The sequence below is a fragment of the Lutjanus erythropterus genome, chromosome 1 (assembly GCF_056507025.1).
Source record: "Lutjanus erythropterus isolate fLutEry1 chromosome 1, fLutEry1.hap2, whole genome shotgun sequence".
NCBI lineage: Eukaryota > Metazoa > Chordata > Actinopteri > Lutjaniformes > Lutjanidae > Lutjanus > Lutjanus erythropterus.
In genome coordinates this window covers 922,849-946,907 of record NC_139317.1, presented here as the reverse complement: position 1 = coordinate 946,907, position 24,059 = coordinate 922,849, and the positions used below count along the sequence as shown (strand labels likewise).

The 24,059-nt window shown below is 43.3% G+C and overlaps 1 protein-coding gene across 1 annotated transcript; it reads right to left on the bottom strand.

The window, feature by feature from the left end:
- Positions 1-1,091: 1,091 nt before the first annotated feature.
- Positions 1,092-23,432, bottom strand: LOC146332419 (EMILIN-1-A-like). Its single transcript, XM_084733415.1, has 14 exons — positions 22,854-23,432; positions 16,823-16,951; positions 15,169-15,434; positions 14,391-14,644; positions 12,821-12,994; positions 10,542-11,498; positions 9,642-9,936; positions 8,056-8,355; positions 7,729-7,977; positions 7,417-7,608; positions 5,323-5,430; positions 4,993-5,010; positions 4,399-4,533; positions 1,092-2,221 (listed from the first exon to the last, which is right to left on the bottom strand). Exons 1-14 carry the CDS (start codon positions 23,012-23,014, stop codon positions 1,899-1,901), a joined length of 3,561 nt encoding a protein of 1,186 aa, XP_084589541.1. The 5' UTR covers positions 23,015-23,432; the 3' UTR covers positions 1,092-1,898.
- Positions 23,433-24,059: the final 627 nt, after the last annotated feature.

Here is a 24,059-nt window from a genome sequence, read left to right as displayed (position 1 = left end):
GTACTGCTGCCGTTAACCCGAGTCCAGAAACCTTCAAACGAGCGAAACAACTTCTGACACCAAATGTTGGTGTAAAATCTGAAAACAAAGACAGACACAATGACCAAAACAGTCTCTGTGGTGTTTTAAACAGTCACACAGGAAGTGTGAAAGTAACAGATAATGAGGGCAAAGAGATGGAGGGGGTTGGATCAAGGATCACAGTGGCCTTACAGAGTCACAGCTGGAGACAGATGTGGTCACATGACTGTCTGAATATTCTCTGAGAAGAAAATGAAGAATGTTTCATAGTTTATGTAAAAATATTAATAATAAAAATAATAAAAATAATAAAAATATCTCTGAATTCAGTCAAAGTGTTTTTTTATACACAAACAGAGCAAAACATTATATCTGGAACACAATACTGGTGGATTATTTTTTGAATGACTTTTTTATGATTTTATTAACCTTGTGTCCTCCCTCAGGACAAAGTCTACATTTTTTACAATATATCTGCGTTCAAACATCACGTTGATGAAGACGAGCAGCTGAGAGTCGAGAGACGTTTGTCCACTCAGGGGCAGATCAGGACTGAAGCATCACTGACCAACACCATGGCAGAAGTTAGCCGTCAGATCTTTCTGCCAGAAAGGGCACCAGGTTAACAGTCTATTTTAATCTAAATTGTGATGTTCTCCTAAAGCGAACCAAACTGACAGAAAACAGATATAAATTAAAAAAAGAAATGTGAAGATAAAAAGTCAACGATACCCTCCGAGCTCCTGACGTCATCTGAACGTGGTCCTCTGGGCTGAATCTGGTCGGTTCGTCATGACTTTTATTTAACCCCAAAATTAGATGTTGAAATTTGTGTCCGTCTGTCTTTTCAATAATGACTTTGCACCTTTCACTTTCAACTAAAATCAGACGTCCTTAAATACTCGAAATAAAAAAAATAAAAAAAACTCGAATTGAATAATCAATTATCAAAATAGTTGGCAATTAATTGAATAATTGATTCACAATCAAATTGATCATTGCAGCTCTGTGTGTGTGTGTGTGTGTGTGTGTGTGTGTGTGTGTGTGTGTGTGTTGAATAAGAGCACAGATTGTTATCAACCTCGTCTTTAATGACAGTGGAAATGATTTGTTAATAAAAACAGGTTTAATGAGAAGTGAAGATCTGAGTGTTACTGTTTTACTTTTAATACTTTCAGTACATTTTGCTGATAAAACTTAAATAACATTCAGAGTGCAGAGTTTGAATAGAGAGTCTGAATATGATTTGTCGTCAGTCCGAGCGTGTCGAGCGTCTCCAGCCTCGTCCTCTTAGCGTCCGTCCATCAAAGTGATCGTGGCTTAAATACATCAAACACCGATAAAACGGCTTCATATAAAACATTCAGACTGTGAACTCATCAAACAGCTTTCTGTGTTTTTCATCATACACTTAAAGTCACATGTTGCCATGACAACATCCGATCTGCCGGGGAGGGGGCGGGGCTTAAGGGACAGCGATGAGTTTCCATTTGTCTGTCCAAAATGTAAAACCTCATCTTCATATCGACCAATCAGATGATCAGTAACAGTCAGATTTCTCATCGAGCAGTCACATGATTAGCGAGTGTCCGATGCCTCCTGCAGCGCCCGCCTCAGGACAACAACCTCTGCAGCCTGCAGGGGGCGCTGACACGTCATCCACCAGCTGGTCCTCACAGTGCTGCCTACTGTGACGTCAGGTCATCTGACCACATCAGGTCATGTGACATAAACACTCTTTGGATTAATAAATGTTAAAATACGTTCAGTTCTGTCATCAGTTTCACTCCTGAAACAGGAAGTGACATCATAGGTTAGGGGTGCAGCCTCCTGTGGGTTTGTCGTGTAGTTCAGGTTCTGTGGCGGCGGCGGCGTGGTCACATGTCCTCGTACAGCAGCATACCGTTGAAAATGGTGAGCGGCTCCACAGAGTGGGCCAGTTTTCCCATCACCAGGTCGATGCAGACCGTGTCTCGCGTCTGCAGCGGCAGGATGATGCTGAAGACGGCCAGAGACCCTGGGCTGGTTTTAGCCTCGGCCACCGGGTTGTTCTCCAGACCTTCGGGCTGGTAGCCGCCAGAGTCCACGCGCGCCATGCCGTAGTTTGACTTGGACAGGACCGCCTCAATCTTCTCATTCTTATGACCCGTCAGGACAGCGCTGAAGAAGTAATGTCCATCGATGGGAGCGGTGAAGACGCCTGATGGAGACAGAGACAGTGTTAGAGGGCGGAGCAACACAGGTCAGCACTCTGTCTGTCTGATGCTAAGCTAATGTTAGCTGATGTGAAGATGTGAACATACGTTCATGAACTCCAGGTGTTCAGTTGTTTACCTGTCCTCTAAATGTTTACCTGTCCTCTAGACATTTCTTCTCTGATCTCACAGTTCAGTTTGATTACGATTATCCTGTCAACAATCGATTTGATTCGATTTCACGATGCATCACGATGTTTTGCATCCTCAGTTTTCTATATTACTGCACATGACTACTTTATCATCAATGAATACAAGCAGTCAGATAAATATGAAGTCACATTTTTACTGTTTAGAAAGTGCTTCAGAAATCAATAACTTAAAATTCTTAACATTAAATTGTTAAAATAAATAAATAAATAAATTGTACAGCCTCTCTGTATTTGTGTGAAACTGTTCCATCCTCAAAAACAAAAATTATATTTCTGCAGTCTAGCTGCAGTCTTCTGCTCAAGTAACCGCTAATAAAGCAATTTATGGATTATTAATCCATTATTAAATCAGTCACCAACTATTTTGATAATCAATAATGGTTTTGATTTCTGATTTTAGCTTCTCAAATGTGAATATTGTCTGATTTATTGAGTCCTCTTATGACAGTAAATTGAATATCTTTGTGTTTTGGACATAAGACATTTGAGGACGTCAACTTTGGAAAACAACGCTCAACATTTTTCACCATTTTACAAACCAAACCTGTGATGAAAATAATTGTCAGTTGCAGCCTTACAACAGACCAGAGATGTACGTGATTAAACATCGCCACCCTCGCTAGTCGGCACCAGGAATATTAGTCAGTTTATCTATTTATTAATATTTTATTCATGATCAATGCCAGTTAACGGTTGCCTCTGAGGTGTTATGCAGCCGCCGGCCACTAGTCGGGGCTGCAGACGCATCAGACAGCAGCTCGTCTCGCCCAGCGCGTCCTGATGTCCCACCCAACCGTGCAGTTTTTAATCAGCAGAGTGGGACAGATGGCGGCTCGTCAAACCAGCGCGGTTTGTCAGCGTTTGATATAGAAAATGGAAATAAAGTTGAATGTAGGCTGTGACAGAATAATCTGATCCAGAGCCAGTGGACTGCAGTGACGTGTGACCACATTAATCACAGACACTGACATTAACCTACAGACAGAGCAGCTGCTGCTGCTAGCTCTGCTAATATTAGCCGCCCTGTGTAGCAGGCTGGCAGCTAACGTCAGCTCCAGGTGGACGACGACCTTTAACCTCAGACACTGTGATCGTCTTCGGTCTGAACAGGTGAAGCGTTTAGTGACACACTGTCATGTTCTGTAGGTTCATGTAGTGTTCAGATCACACGGCGTATTTAAAACACGATTCAGCTTCAGATGGATCTTAATACACGCAGTACTTTTTCAGAACATTTGAACTGCTTTCTGAGTGTTTTCTTCCTGACAGACGAGTCGACTAGTATAAATTAAATGTGTTTAATCGACAGGGACAGACTGCGTGAGTCTCTTCTCTTTCTCAGAGTCGGGTGGCAAAGTTTCAGCGTCTCATCAGTTCTCGGCTCAGCTGGGTCGGCTGTTTTCTTAACGGTGCCAGGCGTTCGCTTCTCAGAGTGAAAACGGCGAACGTGGTTTATTGAGTTAGTGGTATTTTCAAGGTGTTTGATTTTTGTGTGACAGACTTTACACACAGCGTGAGTCTTGTCCAGTTCGTGCTTCACAGCAAATTCATCAAATCTGAAATGTGCCCAGAGGTCTGTTTTTAAATACTAGGTGTGTTTTTTATCACTTGATCTTGATGTTCACCTCCCTCCGCCATATTGACTTTGCCCAGTTCTCCCACAATTCAATATAACATTACAGCTACAGCGCTCGTTGCTACCAGGAAGTTATTTTGAATTTTAGAACTTTATTGTCTAGCTGCGGCCGGAAAATCAAAATGGAACGTCTGTACACTGTGTGTACTATGTTCTGTCCCTGCATCGATGCAAGTATTTACCTGTCCTCCAGGTATTAACCTGTCCTCCAGGTGTTTACCTGTCCTCCAGGTGTTTACCTGTCCTCCAGGTGTTTACCTGTCCTCCAGGTATTAACCTGTCCTCCAGGTATTAACCTGTCCTCCAGGTGTTTACCTGTCCTCCAGGTGTTTACCTGTCTTGGGGTCATAGAAGTCTCCTTCGTTGACAAAGATTTTGTCAAAGATGATGGTTCCAGCTCGATCCATCGGGACGGTGAGAGCAGCTGAGAACGACAGTCTGGGAACATGAGCATCGATGCCAGGCAGACCTGAACACACACAGACTGATGTCATTCTCTTGTTTTTTCCTTTTTCTTTTAGTTGACAAAGACAGTAAGACCACAGCTGTTACCATGGTTACCATCATACAGATCAAACAGACAGAATTACTGGCCGGTGGAGGAAACTTCTTGGCCAGTCAGGAGCTGTGATATGTGATTCTGCAGACTGATTTTCTCATTCTGAGTTAAAAAGTTGAAATTATGAGATAAACAGTTAATAAGTTTGATATCTCATAATTTCAGTTTTTTAATCTCACAATTATATAATATTAACTATAAAAATATTATTATTATGAAAGAAATCAGCTTCCAAACAGAACTTATTGTTACTCCTACTACTACTACTACTACTAAAAATAATAAAAATATGATGATAATAATAATAATAATAATAATAATAATAATAATAATAATAATAATAATAATAATAATAATAATGATACAGACCTGGTTCACCTTTGGGACCTGTATGAAAGCAGAGCAGCTGTTAGAATAAATCTCTCATTGAGCAGCAAAACAATCTGTTCAGGTTCATATTAAATGTTATAATAAATTTGTGTACAGAAGAACTTTATATATTTTATATTCTGAGGATCCTGTTGTTCATTAATTTCACCTCCATATCTTCATAAATGCTCCTTTTTATTTGTCACATATTTTACACTGTGCAGTGAAATTCTTTGTTTTCTCCTCCACTTCTGTGGTGACATAATATCAAATAATATAAAAAAATCAAACACACACATATCTACACAACAAATAAAGCATGTATCGTACCGGGCAGACCTCGAACTCCACTGTCCCCTTCTCTTCCAGGAGGTCCAACAGGCCCTCTGAAGCCTCTGTCTCCAGGTGGTCCTGCAGGTCCTGGTGGTCCAGGGAGCCCTGAGGCGTGACGAACACAGATCAGATTTTTAGTCTGTTTAAGTTCACACTTAAAGGGCAACAACAGAGTTCAGTTCACACAGATTAAAATGAACCAGCTGTTCTTGTTTTTGTTTTGTTTTTATCTAGAGGACAGAGTTTATATAATGATGTTAGACTAAATGGGGCACAATATTCATGTTTTTGTCTTTATTTTATTTGTAAATGTAAAATTACTTTTAACTCAAATCAAATAATTAAAATGTTAGAATAGCAGCCCTTTTTTCTCCAAAAGTAGAGACAGACTTGTTTTGAATACAGACGACGTCTGACAGATAAAACAATTTGAACCACGTACAAAAAAATTGAACTAACATTATTATATACTATAGCAGTAATGTGACACAGTGGGTTAATATGACTTGTTATTTTAGTGTAACAACTGCCCCCAACTACTGTAACAACTGCCCCCAACCACTGTAACAACTGCCCCCAACTACTGGAAAAACTGCCCCCAACCACTGTAACAACTGCCCCCAACCACTGTAACAACTGCCCCCAACTACTGGAAAAACTGCCCCCAACCACTGTAACAACTGCCCCCAACTACTGTAACAACTGCCCCCAACTACTGGAAAAACTTCCCCCAGCTACTGTAACAACTGCCCCCAACCACTGTAACAACTGCCCCCAACTACTGGAAAAACTGCCCCCAACTACTGTAACAACTGCCCCCAACTACTGGAAAAACTGCCCCCAGCTACTGTAACAACTGCCCCCAACCACTGTAACAACTGCCCCCAACCACTGTAACAACTGCCCCAACCACTGTAACAACTGCCCCCAACTACTGTAACAACTGCCCCCGACCACTGTACCAACTGTCCCCTAACCACTGTAACAACTGCCCCAACCACTGTAATCACTGCCCCCGACTACTGTAACAACTGTCCCCTAACCACTGTAAAAACTGCCCCTGACCACTGTACCAACTGTCCCCTAACCACTGTAACAACTGCCCCAACCACTGTAATCACTGCCCCCGACTACTGTAACAACTGTCCCCTAACCACTGTAAAAACTGCCCCTGACCACTGTAACAACTGCCCCCAACCACTGTAACAACTGCCCCCAATTAGTGTAACAACTGTCCCTAACCACTGTAACAACTGCCCCCAACCAGTGTAACAACTGTTCCCGACCACTTTCACAACTGTCCCCTAACCACTGTAACAACTGCCCCCAACTACTGTAACAACTGTCCCCGACCACTGTAACAACTGCCCCCAATTAGTGTAACAACTGCCCCCAACCACTGTAACAACTGTCCCCTAACCACTGTAACAACTGCCCCCAATTAGTGTAACAACTGCCCCCAACCACTGTAACAACTGTCCCCTAACCACTGTAACAACTGTCCCCGACCACTGTAACAACTGCCCCCAACCACTGTAACAACTGCCCCCAACTACTGTAACAACTGTCCCCTAACCACTGTAACAACTGTCCCCAACCACTGTAACAACTGTCCCCTAACCACTGTAACAACTGTCCCCAACCACTGTAACAACTGCCCCCAATTAGTGTAACAACTGTCCCCGACCACTGTAACAACTGACCCCGACCACTGTAACAACTGTCCCCTAACCAATGTAACAACTGCCCCCAACTACTGTAACAACTGTCCCTGACCACTGTAACAATTGTCCCCTAACTACTGTAACAACTGCCCCCAACCAGTGTAACAACTGTCCCCGACCACTGTAACAACTGTCCCCTAACCACTGTAACAACTGCCCCCAACTACTGTAATAACTGTCCCCTAACCACTGTAACAACTGCCCCCAATTAGTGTAACAACTGCCCCCAACCACTGTAACAACTGTCCCCTAACCACTGTAACAACTGTCCCCTAACCACTGTAACAACTGTCCCCGACCACTGTAACAACTGCCCCCAACCACTGTAACAACTGCCCCCAACCACTGTAACAACTGTCCAGCTCACCACTCAGGTTGTTCTCAGAGAGACTCTGCAGGTCTTTGACGACCTGGTTCAGGCTCGAGTTCAGGTTCTTCATCCTGCTATAGACGTCCTCTTGGTTCTTCTGAATAAAGTCCATAATCCCTCCGTGATGGACCACCGAGTCATTCAAACCAGAGACACATGTCCACAAACTCGACACGTGTCGGTTCAGTCCTGAACACAGAACACATCACAACATGTCATAAAACAGGACACGTTAAAAACACGGGACACGACACGCTGAGTCCAGTCTGTGTGTCTCTTTTATGCAAAATAAATGAAAATCAAACACACCTTCCTTGATCTTGACGATGGAGTCGGAGACACCGTCCAGCTTCCCACAGACGCCCTCCAGCTTGGACAGTCTCTTCTCCAGCCCGTCTCCAGACCTCTTACAGTCTCCCAGTTCCACCAGCAGCGTGTTCTCAAACCGCCGGACATCCCGGTCCACCCCGTCCAGAAGTCCCCGGCTGTCCTCAATGTGCTCCGTCACCTCCTGCTGGATTTTATCCAGCTCAGAGATGATTTTATCTTTGGTGTTCCCTGTCGGGGGCGGAGCATGAGTGAGTGAACAATGAACAAGTGAAAGTTTATAGCAAAGACAGAGCAGATGTTCCTCACCAAGGTCAGTGATGACGCTGTCGTGTTTATGCACCGTGTGTTCGAGTCCCTTCAGGGTGTCGTTGATGGAGCTGAAGGTGAGGATGACCTCAGACAGTTCACCCTGCAGCGTCTTCAGCTGGTTGTTACTGATGGAGCCTCCGATTACGCTGTGGCCATCCAGAGGCTTCTCAGCATCCAGACCAGGACCACGTCCACTGGTACCACCAGTAACACCAGTACCACCAGTAACACCAGTAACACCAGTAACACCAGTGCTGCCAGTTCCACCAGAGACACCTGTTCCACCGGGACCTTCACCTAGTTGGGGTTCAGTTTGGATTTATGTTTCAAAGCATATTTCAAAATCATATGATCACATCTAAAAAAAAAAAATTAAAGATTAAATTAAATGGAAAAAAGAAATTATCTGTGGTTGAATTTCAACAGAAAAACAAACAGAATAAAACGAGATGTAGAAATGTGTAAAGACAGACAGACAGAGAGACAGACAGACAGTCAGTCAGACAGACAGTCAGAGAGAGAGACAGACAGACAGTCAGTCAGACAGACAGACAGAGAGACAGACAGTCAGACAGAGAGACAGACAGTCAGACAGAGAGACAGACAGACAGTCAGTCAGACAGACAGACAGACAGACAGAGAGACAGACAATCAGACAGACAGACAGACAGAGACAGTCAGAGAGAGAGACAGACAGACAGAGAGACAGACAATCAGACAGACAGACAGACAGAGAGACAGACAATCAGACAGACAGACAGACAGACAATCAGACAGACAGACAATCAGACAGACAGACAGACAGACAGAGAGACAGACAATCAGACAGACAGACAGTCAGACAGAGAGACAGACAGACAGTCAGACAGACAGACAGTCAGACAGAGAGACAGACAGACAGTCAGACAGACAGACAGACAGACAGACAGATAGTCAGATAGTCAGTCAGACAGAGAGACAGACAGTCAGACAGAGAGACAGACAGTCAGACAGTCAGACAGAGAAACAGACAGACAGTCAGACAGACAGACAGTCAGACAGAGAGACAGACAGACAGTCAGACAGTCAGACAGACAGACAGACAGACAGACAGACATATAGTCAGATAGTCAGACAGACAGACAGACAGATAGTCAGATAGTCAGTCAGACAGTCAGACAGACAGACAGACAGTCAGACAGAGAGACAGACAGACAGTCAGACAGAGAGACAGACAGACAGTCAGAGAGACAGACAGACAGACAGACAGTCAGACAGACAGACAGACATATAGTCAGACAGTCAGACAGTCAGACAGACAGACAGACAGACAGTCAGATAGTCAGTCAGACAGAGAGACAGACAGTCAGACAGACAGACAGACAGACAGTCAGACAGTCAGACAGACAGACAGACAGACAGTCAGATAGTCAGACAGACATATAGTCAGATAGTCAGACAGACAGACAGACAGACAGACAGATAGTCAGTCAGACAGTCAGACAGACAGACAGACAGTCAGACAGAGAGACAGACAGAGAGACAGACAGACAGTCAGACAGAGAGACAGACAGACAGTCAGACAGTCAGACAGACAGACAGACCTGTGGTCGTGTTCAGGCTGCTCTCACATCTGCACCTCCTGACGTCGTCTCGCAGCAGGCGGACCTGGTCCTCCAGGTGTGAACAGATGTGTCCGCAGCCGTCTCTCCCTGAGTCCAGTCTGACCTGGAGTCTGTTGATGTGGTTCTGCATGCGCCCCAGTGCATCCTCCACCTTCCCACACAGCTCACAGTCCTGCCCCAGCAGCTCCACCTCCGTCACCACCCGGTTAAAGTGTTCGCCGTGGTCGCCGGTCAGAGCTTTGATCTTACGGACGTCATGACTCAGGTCCACCACCTCACAGAGGAGTTCAGGTTAATAATCATCATCAAACAATCATAATTGAATAATGATCGTCATGTTATAATATTAAATTAAGAATAATCACATATATAATAATGATCATTTACTGATAATCATTACTTATTTTGATGATTTTGATGATTTTAAATGTCACTGCATTTCTTTCTTTACATCAAATATTTAAAAGCAGTGACCTGAAAACATGGACAGGCTGATTTAAAGGGACAGTTTGTCACCTTTCATCTGTTTATCCAGTCAGTGTCGCTGCTGATTTCTAGTCTCCTCCTCTGAGCAGCCAGGGGGCGCTAGATGACTATTTTTTTTCTCAACTAACAGCCAAGTAACAGCTGGTCTGGTGTCACACGACAACATGAGACGAGGATCAGAAGTTAATGTGATTTTCTGTTTAGTCACAACATTACAGAGGCTGTGAGGATCGATAATCCTTTCACCTGCACAGCTGATCTCAACAAACAGCTGCCTTCGAACTATGATCCAGTCTGTTTTTAAAACAAATGTTTTACAAATGTTGTTGTTATTTTCAGATCCTGACTTCAAACATCAAACATTGAGGACACTGTGATGACTGCGTGTCTCACCTTGTCCAGCAGAGAGTCTCCGGACACCGACAGGTCTCTGAGTCGAGTGTTGAAGTGTCGGATCTGATCCTCATTGGCGAACACTCTCCACTCCAGAGACTTCTGTGTTGTGTTGTCTCTTTCCCCTCCTGTCCCTGATAAACCTCCTCCTCCTCTACCTCCTCCTGTAGGTCCTCCTCCTCTTCCTCCTCCTCCTCCTCCTCCTCCTCCTCCTGTTCCCCACCTTCCTCCTCCACTTCCCCGGTCACCAGGAAGTGGTGACCTTCCTCCTCCTCCTTCAGATCCTGGACAGTTGCAGTCCTCCAGGCTACGGTTCAAGATGGACGTGCTGTTTTCCAGCTTGGACAGCCTCTTGTAATGGTCCCTCACCTGGTCCTTCACCAGACCCACGTCCAGCTCCACATCTGCGATCCTGAAGGTCTGGTCATCAAACCGGTCCAGGAACACCGTCCTCAGGTCCCCCAGTTCCCTGTGGAAGTAGTTCTTCAGGTCATTTTCCAGGTACGAGCAGCTCTGCTCTGTCCTCTGTATTGTGTTGTTGACCCGTCGCTCCAAGTCCCCCAGTCGACCATCCAGCCTGTCCTCTGTCACCACAACGTCCCTCCCACCACCCCCGAGTCCACCGCCGCCACCAGAACTTCCTCCTCTGGGCCCATCAACACCAGAACCACCTCCTCTAGAACCACTGCTGCCACTTCCTCCGCTGAGCTCTCTGTCCAGACGGTTCTGCAGGGTGTCAAAGTTCTCAGAGGCTGAGCTGATCTTGCGCTCAGCGTCACTAATGCGGCTTTGGAGGTCCTCGATGGTGTCACAGCATCCTTGTGAACGCACCAGCTCCTGTCGCAGCCCATCCAGGCCCTGGCGGTACCGGACGTCCATGGCGTTCAGCTGCTTCTCCAGAGCTCGGATCCTCTCCCGGTCTTCCTGCTGCTGCCTGCGCAGATCCTCTACACCGGCCTGGAACCACACAACATGAACATCATCCTGCTGGACTACAGGAGCGTTTGACAGCTGGTTACTGATGGTTCTGTTTTAACAACCTTTAAGTTATTGTGCTTTGGTGGCTGAGAACTGGCTCTTATTTTAGGCAGAAACATCTTAAATAACAAACCCAAAATCAGGAATAATTCCTCAACCATAAAGCCGATATACAAACTTGCGGTTACTTTTGACAGGTAAGATGCTAAAGAGTAGGATTACGTTGTATTTACACATATTACCATTCCAGAGTCAAATAAGGATGCAATAAAGAAAAAAGTAAGATTATTATTCTTGCCTAGTAAAAAAAAAACTGAATTTCAGAGCAATATAATTGTTATACCTAAGTTCCAGCAACCAGCTGTGCAACTGAATTACTCCTCCTCAACTACAACTGTAACTGCAAATCTGATCAAAATACACTAAAATGCCATAAAACATTCATTATGCATTTTCTAAAGATTTTTTTCAGGTGCTCTTCAGGTTTTATTCATGTTTTTGTGGCTGTTACTGTGAGTTTTCTTTAAAATACAATTTATTTACATCAAGCCAAGCTGAAAATAACATAATCCTCCAAAAAACATTGAAATATTATTAATATTTATGAATATTAAAGAGTTCCATGCTGTAAAAGCAGATAAATAGAGAATTCAAAGGCCTAAATGGTTGAAAAAAGCTGTTCTCTGCACTTGACTTGACTTGATGCAGTACCTGAATTCAGCCACTAGATGGAGACAGAGACCATGTAAACCCATGAAAGGCTGAGGGCCAAATTAAATGACTACAGAGGGGTGGAGACTGACTCAAATGACCCAGAAACAATGGTCTATTGATCAGGAGTGTTTGATTTGCGCTTTGATCACAAAGCAGCAAAGGTAAGACTTGATTTATTTTGGCTTGATTTAAGTCGGGTTTATATGAGCTCTGCTTCGGCTGCTTGCTTACTGAGTCTTGGTCGTAGAGCAGCGAGCAGCACACTGCTGGAATCAGTGGAGTCTCAGCTTTCATGAGACGTCTCATTTGCATGTGTAGCATGAAGAAGGAGATCGCTACCCTTGAAAATGTGGCAAATGAGTTGATAGTGGGCATTAGAAAGGTTTTGATATGTGGTCATTAAATTGTTTGGTATAAATGTGTTTGTTGCAGGTAAAAATGTCTTTCATGAGCTTTTAGCCAAGTTTGTTCTGTTTCATTTGATGTGCAGTGTGAATATGTTTCTGCGTGATTAGTTGTGGTGTTTGTTGGAGAAGACCCCATCCAGGGTCCTTGCGTCCCCTAAAGGAGGTGGAGATGTGATGTACCTGACAGGAGGAGCAGGACAAAGACACCCTCCTCTCCAGCTCCCTCAGGATCTCCTCCTTCAGCAGGTTCAGCCGTCCTCCACTCAGTCCTCCTCCGGTCAGACCTCCGTCCAGGTCGTTCCCCTTCCCGTTCACCAGGTGGTTATTGATGCTGACCAGGGTTTTATCGTGGGCCTGTGGGAAGAGAGACACATCAGGGACAGGTCAGAGACACGTCAGGGACACATCAGAGACATGTCAGAGACTACAGCTCTGATTCAAACAGGAAGACCATCTTAGCTGGATCTGTCCATCCTACATCAGGTGTGGGTAAACCACCGGACCACCTGATGTAGAGCGTGCAGGACTCCATCTCGGTGACGGATGCTGAAGAATCACCACTGGTCTGCTGCCTTAAAGGAAACTCAGAAGGTTCCTGATAAAATCAGCTGTGATGGGAACATCCAGGTTCCATCACATGTCCCAGATGGATCTATCATGATGAACTCTACAGAGTTCTACAGAGACGATTCACCTCTCACTGAAGTCTTTTATTAGAAACAGCCCCTTACTAGACATCTGAGTGACTGGACGCTGCAGCTGATTGGACTGTTCTGACATGACATCACCTGTTTCATATCAGGACAAAACACACCTCAGGTGGAACGTTAGTATTAATATTTAGATTTTTGTTTCTGATTGATCTGTGTGACTGATTAATGAAAAAACCATCAAAATTAACACATCCAGCCGTGATCCAGCTGTGTTCAGACTGTAATACAGCTGTGTTCAGACTGTAATACAGCTGTGGTCCAGCTGTGATCCAGCTGTGTTCAGACTGTAATACAGCTGTGGTCCAGCTGTGATCCAGCTGTGATCCAGCTGTGATCCAGCTGTGATCCAGCCGTGATCCAGCTGTGATCCAGCCGTGATCCAGCTGTGATCCAGCTGTGATCCAGCTGTGTTCAGACTGTAATACAGCTGTGATCCAGCTGTGATCCAGCCGTGATCCAGCCGTGATCCAGCTGTGTTCAGACTGTAATACAGCTGTGGTCCAGCTGTGATCCAGCCGTGATCCAGCTGTGATCCAGCTGTGATCCGGCCGTGATCCAGCCATGATCCAGCCGTGATCCGGCTGTGATCCAGCCGTGATCCAGCCGTGATCCAGCTGTGTTCAGACTGTAATATAGCTGTGTTCAGACTGTAATACAGCTGTGGTCCAGCTGTGATCCAGCCGTGATCCAGAGAAGAGATCACAACCGGATCACAGGTTGTGATCTCTTTCAGTCAGGGTCATCGTGGTCTGATCTCAGCAGCTCTTTGGTTTTTTACCTGTGGTTCTGACGTCCCACAGAGTTTTAAACAGGAGACATGCGAATGTTTGGAAGAAGCGTCTCTGGACTTGAGATCATTTACAGGTGGGTAGAAATCTAATTACTGGTTCATCTGAAGTTTACACTTAGAATAAAACAAATCTGAACACTCTGTGTGTTGTTACAGCCCTGTTTGTGTGTCTGATGTGTGGAGATGAGCGATCCACTCAGACGAAAAATAAAACCCACACGATGTTTGTGTGTGTTCAGAGACTCACCTGTGTGCGGTTGTCCAGCTGGTCCAGCTTGGTCTGAATGCTGTGAATTGTCTCTTTAATCTCGGGCTGAGCTGCATCAGCAGGGTTTCTTCCTCCTTCTCCTCCTCCTCCTCCTCCTCCTCCTCCCGGTCTGTTCATCTCCTGCTGGAAGCGTTCATTCATGGTGCTCATGGTGGTCTGGAGGTCCTGGAGGTTCTTCGTCAGACTCCGGATCTTCTCCTCCATCTGTCTCATCTTCTCCTGCTCAGCTCGTCCTGGAGGAAAAGTTCAGAGCTCCAATCACAGAAGAGTTTACAGTCATGTGACAGAGGCGGAGCCACACACACACACACACACACACACACACACACCTCAGTAGAACCAGTATAAGCACACTACTACAGAGCAGTTCATGCAGGTGACCAGCAGAGGTCAGTACAGGCCTCGTTCTGCTGTGGACTGAACATCTGATCACTGAGGCCCAGTTCCAATCTGGTCCCCACAGACCCACTCCATGACAAGCCAAAAGAAAAAATGTAGCTGAAAAACTTAAAAAAAAAAAAACAGAACAAAACACACACTCCAATTGAGTTTTTGAAATTGAATTGATTTCAGATTTTTACAGAAATATGATCTAATCAGGCATAAAAAGGGTCAGCTATACCCTGAGGACCCCTGTCTCACTTCCTGGTCTCTTGAATACTGCTGAACTTTACATTTCTAGACAAATTTATTCAATAATATTTCTATCATATGTTTAGATGTTTACAGTTAAAAGTGTCAAATAAAATCTACACACCACTGTGTCCCCCAGTCTGTCCAGATCCAGACCTGTCTCCTTCATGACCTCCTCCACCCTGTCCACCACCACCCTGTCCATAGTTGGTCCCTCCTCCACCCTGTCCTGGTCGGGGCTGAGGTCTGGTGGTGGAGATCTGTGTCCCTGTTCCCCCAGCTGGACCATCGTTGCAATCATCTCCACTGTAACCATGGCAACACTTCCACTCCATCTCCGTCACCAGTTTGTAAGCCACTTTGTAACGCGGCCTCATGTAGGTCCGATAACTGCAGAGACACGAGAGACAACTGAAGACTGAAGACAGGAGTGTAAAGATTTTGAAAAGACTTCTGATGCTGGAGTTTCAGCTGATTTCTACAGATTCAGCTCTTCTGAGAATCAGAGGAGAAGAAAAGTTTGGCTTAGAACATCCGGTAATGTGAGATCATCATCATCATCATCATCATCATCATCATCATCATCATCATCATCATCAAACACACACACCAACAAACACACACACACCAACAAACACACACCAACAAACACACACACCAACAAACACACACCAACAAACACACACCAACAAACACACACCAACAAACACACACACCAACAAACTCACACACCAGAAAACACACACCAACAAACACACACCAACAAACACACACCAACAAACACACACACCAACAAACACACACACCAACAAACACACACACCAACAAACACACACCAACAAACACACACCAACAAACACACACACCAACAAACACACACCAACAAACACACACACCAACAAACACACACACCAACAAACACACACACCAACAAACACACACCAACAAACACACACACCAACAAACACACACACCAACAAACACACACACCAACAAACACACACCAACAAACACACACACCAACAAACACACACCAACAAACACACACACCAACAAACACACACCAACAAACACACACACCAACAAACACACACCAACAAACACACACCAACAAACACACACACCAACAAACACACACACCAACAAACACACACACCAACAAACACAAACACCAACAAACACACACACCAATAAACACACACACCAACAAACACACACCAACAAACACACACCAACAAACACACACACCAACAAACACACACACCAACAAACACACACCAACAAACACACACACACCAACAAACACACACCAACAAACACACACACCAACAAACACACACCAACAAACACACACCAACAAACACACACCAACAAACACACACCAACAAACACACACCAACAAACACACACACCAACAAACACACACCAACAAACACACACCAACAAACACACACACCAACAAACACACACCAACAAACACACACACCAACAAACACACACCAACAAACACACACCAACAAACACACACCAACAAACACACACACCAACAAACACACACCAACAAACACACACCAACAAACACACACCAACAGGTGAAACAGGAGAAAATGTTCCTGGTTTTGTGTCTGATGACCACAAATATTTAAACATGTCCAACTTCAACAGATTTTACGAGGAATAAACGGTGTGTGTATGTATATCTGTGTGTATATCTGTGTGTATATCTGTGTGTATATCTGTGTGTATGTTTGTGTGTCTGTATTTGTGTTTGTACTCACAGCAGCACGCGGCTGCAGCCTCCGTTCCCCCAGCTGCTGCAGGGATGATAATCAGGCTTCACATATGTTTCCACTCCGTCCTCGACCACACAGCTCACTGTCTTTGTCACAACGAACGCACACCAGTTCCTGTCCACACACACACACACACACACACACACACACACACACACAGGTGTCAGTCACATGGCTTTGATGTTGAGATAAAAACACAGGCAGACAAATCAGTTTCATTAGAGTTTAGTACTTATTGATGGATCAGTGAAAACCTGAACTCTCACTCTGTGTGTTTTTACATGACCTTTCTTTATGATCATATATGACACTGGGGTTTAATAAACGTTTATTGATCAGATCGATGTGATGTAGGTTTTCTGTTGGTCAGCTGCTGCTCTGCAGCAAACATCTGTTTGGGTTGAGTGAGGTCACAACTGAGGACGTGCAGATGTTCTTGGCTGGTTTGAAGAACCAGCTGATGCTACAGGAAACACAAACACAACACCTTTTTAAACGCAGCATAAAACCTGTGAACTTTGATTTTCACACACAGCTGACCTCCAACCACTGAAGGACTTTTATTTTGAAACAGTCACAGTTACAGATGTTTTATTTTGGTGTCTGAATTCATGGTTGTGTTTTCCTGATGGAAAACAGACGAAGCTCAAACTGAAAACCATCAGATGAAAACCTGAATGCTGCACGAGACGCCCAAACACCTTCAGACCCTCTAAAGATAATTAAAATAAAATAAAACAAAATCAATAACATTTTACTGCCAGATTTTCTGCTTCATGTTTCTGCTCTGTTTTATAAAGTTTATATTCAAACACATACAGACCCTGAAAATACCGATTTAAAATCAAATAAAAATGAATTATGTACACATTTTTACTTTTTGACAGATTTCTGACTGTTTCTGTTTCTGTTTGTATTCAAACATCCTGCAGATCAGCTGACAGCTTCACACACTCATGTGTGTCCTGTCATGGGTAAATGTGCAGCGCATGGTGCTGATGTCATCACTGTGTAAGGATGATGAGTGTGTGTGTGTGTGTGTGTGTGTGTGTCTTTGTCTTTAAATTCAGTTGTGCTGATTCATTTTTCTGGAATCCTGAAAAAAACAAGCAGGAATTTATCTTCTGCTGCAAACAGACAAACACAGGTTTACCATCCAGATGTTTACCATCCAGATGTTTAACATCCAGATGTTTAACATCCAGATGTTTAATGTCCAGATTTTTAAAGTCCTGATGTTAAATGTCCCGATGATTTAGTTCGAGGTGTTTAATGTCCAGATGTTTAACATCCAGATGTTTGACGTCTCGTTGATTAGTATCCAGATGTTTAATGTCCAGGTGTTAAATATTCAGCTGTTTAGCATCCAGATGTTTAACGTCCATATTTTTAATGTCCTGATGTTAGATAATTTCCTGATGTTTAATGTCCAGATGTTTTAAAGACCAGATGTTTACCATCCAGATGTAAATGACTCTCTGAATGGTCACTTTGTTGTCTGAATGTTTAGTGAGAACTGTTACACGATGGAAATGAAGTCATTATCAGCACAGAGTCTGAAAGAGTGTTTTCTTCACTGGCGAGCTCAAACACACACAGACACACACACGCACATACATACACACACACACACATACACCCCACATGATATAATATTGAAGGAATGATGACATCAGACAGAAAACACCCAAACTAAATATTTACTGCAGATCAACACAGAGACACAACTGAAATATTAAATATTATCATATAAACAACCTTCACTGATGAGCATCATCATCATTATTATTATTATCATTGATATTGATATTTAGATATGAATATAAATAGACTAACCATTATGAGTTAAATTGCTTTATGATATCACATAGAAGTTGTATATATGCAAATGACACCTATGTGAAACTGTGTGCAATGAAAAAGTCTTTTCCAATTATATAAACAAAGTCAAAGTAAAGTCAGAGGCGAACCAACCGAACATGTGCAACATAGATACAACAGCACAAAGAGCCAAATCTTACTGTGTCTTTGTAAACTGTTGCTCACATAGGAATAAAAAAAATCCAGTGGCTCTCCTGTGGGTTTAATCCTGCTGTTAAGACAAATATCAAGTTAATAAACAACTTTTTAGGTCATGAGTTTGTTATTTTATCCAGAAAGTGACGAGACTCCGCCCCCAGGGCGAAGTTTTTATGGAGTCCCCCCCTCTCAGTGCCTGATCTCAGGTCAGATTTTCTCTCATGTATCATCAGCAGCAGCTGTGACCTTTGACCTGCAGCAGGAGGTAACAACATAAACTGATCACAGAGCAGCTGCTGTACATCAGAGCCAATCAGAGAGCAGCTTTCTGCACAGAAGAAAAAAAACATTTCTACTGAAGATGTTTTTCTGTTTTTAATCTTCAAGCTGCAGAGTTCACTCACACACACACACACACACACACACACACACACACACACGCACAAAGAGTGATGTCACTCTCTCGACAGGAAATGAGTCATCGGGCGTTTGTGTCAGTGACATCAGAGCTGCTTCACTGCCAACAGAAGGGTGTGTGTGTGTGTGTGTGTGTGTGTGTGTGAGTGTGTGTGTGTGTGTGTGTGTGTGTGTGTGTGTGTGAGTGTGTGTGTGTGTGTGTGTGTGTGTGTGTGTGTGTGTGTGTGTGTGTTCTGGGGAAATCGACGCTGCTGTTGCAGAGATTTGATCTCTAAAGTTAAAATAAATTGTGTAAAATGAATCCTGTCAGAATCACACAATTGTTAATTTAAAAATAGATCCGAACGTGAGAACAGGTGGAGCTCATGGACGAACGTTGATCAAAGTTCAAGACGACGTCCTCAAATGTCTCGTTTTGTCCACAACTCAAAGATATTCAGTTTACAGTCAGAGAGGAAAGAAACCAGAAAATATTCATATTTAAGAAACTGAAATTAGAGAATTTGGACTTTTTTATTTAAAAAAAAAAAGACTCATCCATTCATCCATTTTCTGTAACCGCTTATTCCCAAAGGGTCGCGGGGGGTGGAGCCTATCCCAGCTGACATTGGGCGAGAGGCGGGGTTCACCCTGGACAAGTCGCCAGTTCATCACAGGACTGACACACAGAGACAGACGACCACTGACACTCACATCCAGAGTCACCAGCATGTGTGTGTTTGGACTGCGGGAGGAAGCCGGAGAACTCCTAATTAATCGATTATCAAAATAGTTGGTCAATTATTTTAATAATCGATTAATGATTGATTCTTCGATTCATTGTTGCAGCATTGTCAATAAAGCAGCACTTAATTTAATCCTAAACTCTGGACCACAATCTGCTCCTGACCAGGTGATGAGTTCAGCATCAGTTACCATGGTGATCAGGCTAGGTTAATGATGCTGAAAGGGAGGGAAATGTCCCTCCGTCTGTCTCATTCTTTCTTTATTATTTGTCCTCAAAGGGACAAAAAGACATTTTAAATGAAGTCTGAAGACGAAATGATGTGTGTGTTCAGACAGAAGAGACATGAGACAGACAGAAGACGTTTCATGATATGAGCCGGCGTAAAAACCTTCACTTAACGTTTTAAAAAATACATAAAGGCTCAATAAAAATAATGTTTGAAGGTCCAGAAAAACACAGAAGACATGATCTGAATGTCTTCTTGGAGTTTTATTGACATTTTATGGAGTAACCAACTAATTGATTAGTGAGAAAATTATTGCCAGATTGATCACAAATAGGTCCAAACTGGATTGAGATAGTGACAGGATTCATTTTTAAACATTTTTGACAGATTAATCGATTTGGGCCACGATGGTTTGTCATTTTTTTAAAAAAAGTGGATCCTCAGTGAAAATGTTTAGGAAATATATATTTTACTGTAATAAGACACTGTGAATAAATCATATGATGTAATAATAGCATTGACACAATCACTGTATCAATACAGGATGAAAGGAGCTTTGATTGGAGCTGCAGCGACTCAGAAGAAGCTTCCAGGAGTCGAACCTGCTGCTGTTTCACCTCTGAGACACAAATTCTGTCTGTTTTGGCAAAATGTGCAGCAGAAACTGTGCCGATAAAGAAAATAACACGCAGTAAGAAAATGTTTTGACTGTCCTTTTGGGGGTGTGATGGTGACGAAGCTTCAGTCATTGGTCAGCTGAAGTTACAGATTTCATCAGAAATATTGCCTCACCTTCCTCCTCCTCCTCCTCCTCCTCCTCCTCCTCCTCCTCTCTGTTCTCCACGTTGCTCCATCTTTTCTGCAGAAGGTCAGAGCTCACCTGAGGCCTCTTTCATTGTCTGACAGGTGGTTGGTGCATTTTGCTGATTGAGTTTGAAACAGGTGAGAGCCGTCGGGAATAAAGGCGGGGCTTTTTGAAGGTCACAGTTTTCCAGGTGAAAAAAAGTGATTTAGAATTTGTATTTATTGATTTTTTATTTTTTAAAGGAGTCCAGAGTTCAGCCGTCAGCAGGAGTTTTGTTGCTGATTCGTCAGTTTTGAGTTTTTAGTTTCAGTTCAGTTCAGTGAAAAACTAAACGTTCCACTCTTGTAAACTTATTTTTCTTTGTCCTGTCATGCGTAGCTGCTTTATTGTTTCTGTTGTTAGAACATCTATTAGAACACTTGTTAGAACATGTAGTGCTGTTTTGTTCCTCTGCCCAGTTTGTTTGACAGACAAACAATAAGTTTTGCATAAATCAACATTCCTGAACACTTTTACTAACATTTCTGCATCACTGTACAGCACCTCGATGCTTTATTGAAAACTTAAAACTTTACAAAAGAGAAATTCATTTAGGCTGAGTTAACTGGACGTCAAAAAAAAAAAAAAAAATCAACAGAATAAAAACATAAAATGCCTCCATGCTGCTCGTCTCGTCTAATCCAAGTCTCCTAAAGTCCCGACATACCTTACTTACCTAAAGTTTACTTAAAAAAATATTATTTCCAGCATGTTTTTATCCTGAATCTTCACTGTAGACCTTTAGTTTGGATCCATGTTCACACACACACACACACACTGTCTGAACTGTGTGTGTGTGTGTGTGACGGTGTGTGACGGTGTGTGTGTGTGTGTGACGGTGTGTGACGGTGTGTGACGGTGTGCAAACAGCATGTCAGGACTTTAGGAGACTTAGATTACAGCAGAATCTTCCTTTCTGGGTGAACTATCCCTTTAAAGTAAAGTGTATTAGTGTCCATATTATTTGTTATCGTCCTGTCCCCTTTTATTTTTATTTATTTATCTATTTATGTATTTATTTGTTATTATTGTTGTAGTAGTATTTTATTTTATTTGTTGTTTTAGAAGCACTCAGTTTATTCTTCTTCTTCTTATTATTATTATTATTATTATTATTTTATTTTTATTTAATTTTTTTTTTCAGTACAGTTTTTCCCAGTTTTTTGTTCATTTTGATCTTTTACAATTTTGTGTTGTGAATGTGAAAATCAATAAACTTTAAATTATTTAAAACAGTATTTTGTCCATATTTATGATTTATTATTAACGTAATTTAATTGAACTTTATTTTATTGAATGATTGATCTTGTGTTTGGTTCTGATCTCGTCTCCATCGTCGTGTTGCACTGATATCGTTTCTTGACGGCACAGATTTATATGACAGCTGAACCTCAGAGGGACAAACTGACTCCTGAGGACACCAGTGTCTCTGCAGCCCAGCACTGTGCTGGGAGGACTGGGAGGACTGGGAGGACACAGGTCTATCCTGTTTTATGTTGTGATGTCATCACACTGACATGTGACATCATCTTTGTCTGAATTAAAAATGAATTAGAATATTATATCAATAAAATAATATTCACTGAAGCTCCGTTACCATGGAAACACAGCAGAAAGCAGCCGATCTGTCAGACACCTTCTGACACTTCCTGTCCATCCCTTCACAATAAAATAGCCTATATGCTACACACACACACACACACACACACACACACACACTGACGTCACCACCTCCTCCTCCTTCATCATCATCATCATCACCCTCGTGCACGTGTCAGCCTACCTGTGCCTGCTGGCGGCGCGTGTTCCGTGTGCATGCGCGTGTCCGCTGCTGTAGAGGCTGTAGGACGCGCGTGGCGTGAACGCGCTCTCGGCGTGTCCGCAGGTCAGGAGCGCGAGCAGCAGCAGCAGCGGCGGCGGCGGGAGCGCGCCCATCGCGCTCATCAATACACGATCAATACAGGGGATCGATACCTGATCACAGGCTGATCAGCTGATCATCTGGCGGGAAAACTCCGTCTCCATGGAGACACAAAGTTTCACTGGGTCCGTGTGGCCCCCAGAGACATGATCTGGGTCCCGAGGAGACAGAGTCCAGTCTGGTCCCGGTCCTAGTCCTGGTCCTGCTGGGCCTCTTTAATCCGTGTTTAAGCCGGTTCCAGGTCCACTTCTGATCCGGTTTGATCCGGTTTACTGAGAGTCCATCAGAACTTTGAGAGAAACAAAGAAAAACTGCGACAGACTGATCCCAGACCCGCTGCTCCTCCTCCTCCTCCTCCTCTTCATCACTGACCCCGCCCCCCTCCGGCTCCTCCCGGACCAGAAACCAGACACGTGCAGACCCGGGGCCACACCTGCGACACACAGACCAGGACTGGGAGCGGAACCAGGACCGGGACCAGGACCAGGACTGATTCACTGCGAAAATAAATAAATAAATAAATAAATAACGCTAAATAGATAAATTTAAATGAAGTCAACACACTGATCAAAGAGTCAGAAGGTTGTTTTAAAGTTGTTTTAAGGTTTGTTTTATGTTCCTGAAAGTTTCCTCTTCTTCACTGTGAATTAAAGGATCAGTTCGTGTTTTTATTGTGAATAAAGAAACAAACCGACAGTCGAGTTTGATCTGATTGTTTCTCAGGTGGAAACATGAAGAATCACTTTATGTTTTCGTTTCTCTTGATTCATTAGATTTTCAGCTCAGTTTAATATTCATACAAACTAAATGGAAATCCTGGAAAACACCTGAATCTTCATGTCATGTTTTGGATTTTGGATAAAGAGCTTTAATCTGTAAAAAATGTAATCACATTACTTTCACAATAAATCTCTATCTGACTTAACAGTTCACCTTTTAGATGAAGAAATAAAATACGTCAGAGATGCTGACAACTGTGATCCTTTAGAAACATGAAACTTTAACTCTGCTGTAGGATTCAATCACAAAATATAAAGTTTGGTTGTTTTAGCACAATAACATCTGATG

Excerpts from the sequence above, each read along its gene's own strand:
- LOC146332419 (XM_084733415.1), bottom strand. The coding sequence starts at position 23,014 with ATGAGCGCGATGGGCGCGCTCCCGCCGCCGCCGCTGCTGCTGCTGCTC. Across the intron at positions 12,995-14,390 it reads AGCTGGACAACCGCACACAG|GCCCACGATAAAACCCTGGT; the intron begins GTGAGTCTCTGA and ends CTCTTCCCACAG. Across the intron at positions 2,222-4,398 it reads CTTCTATGACCCCAAGACAG|GCGTCTTCACCGCTCCCATC; the intron begins GTAAACACCTGG and ends TGTCTCCATCAG.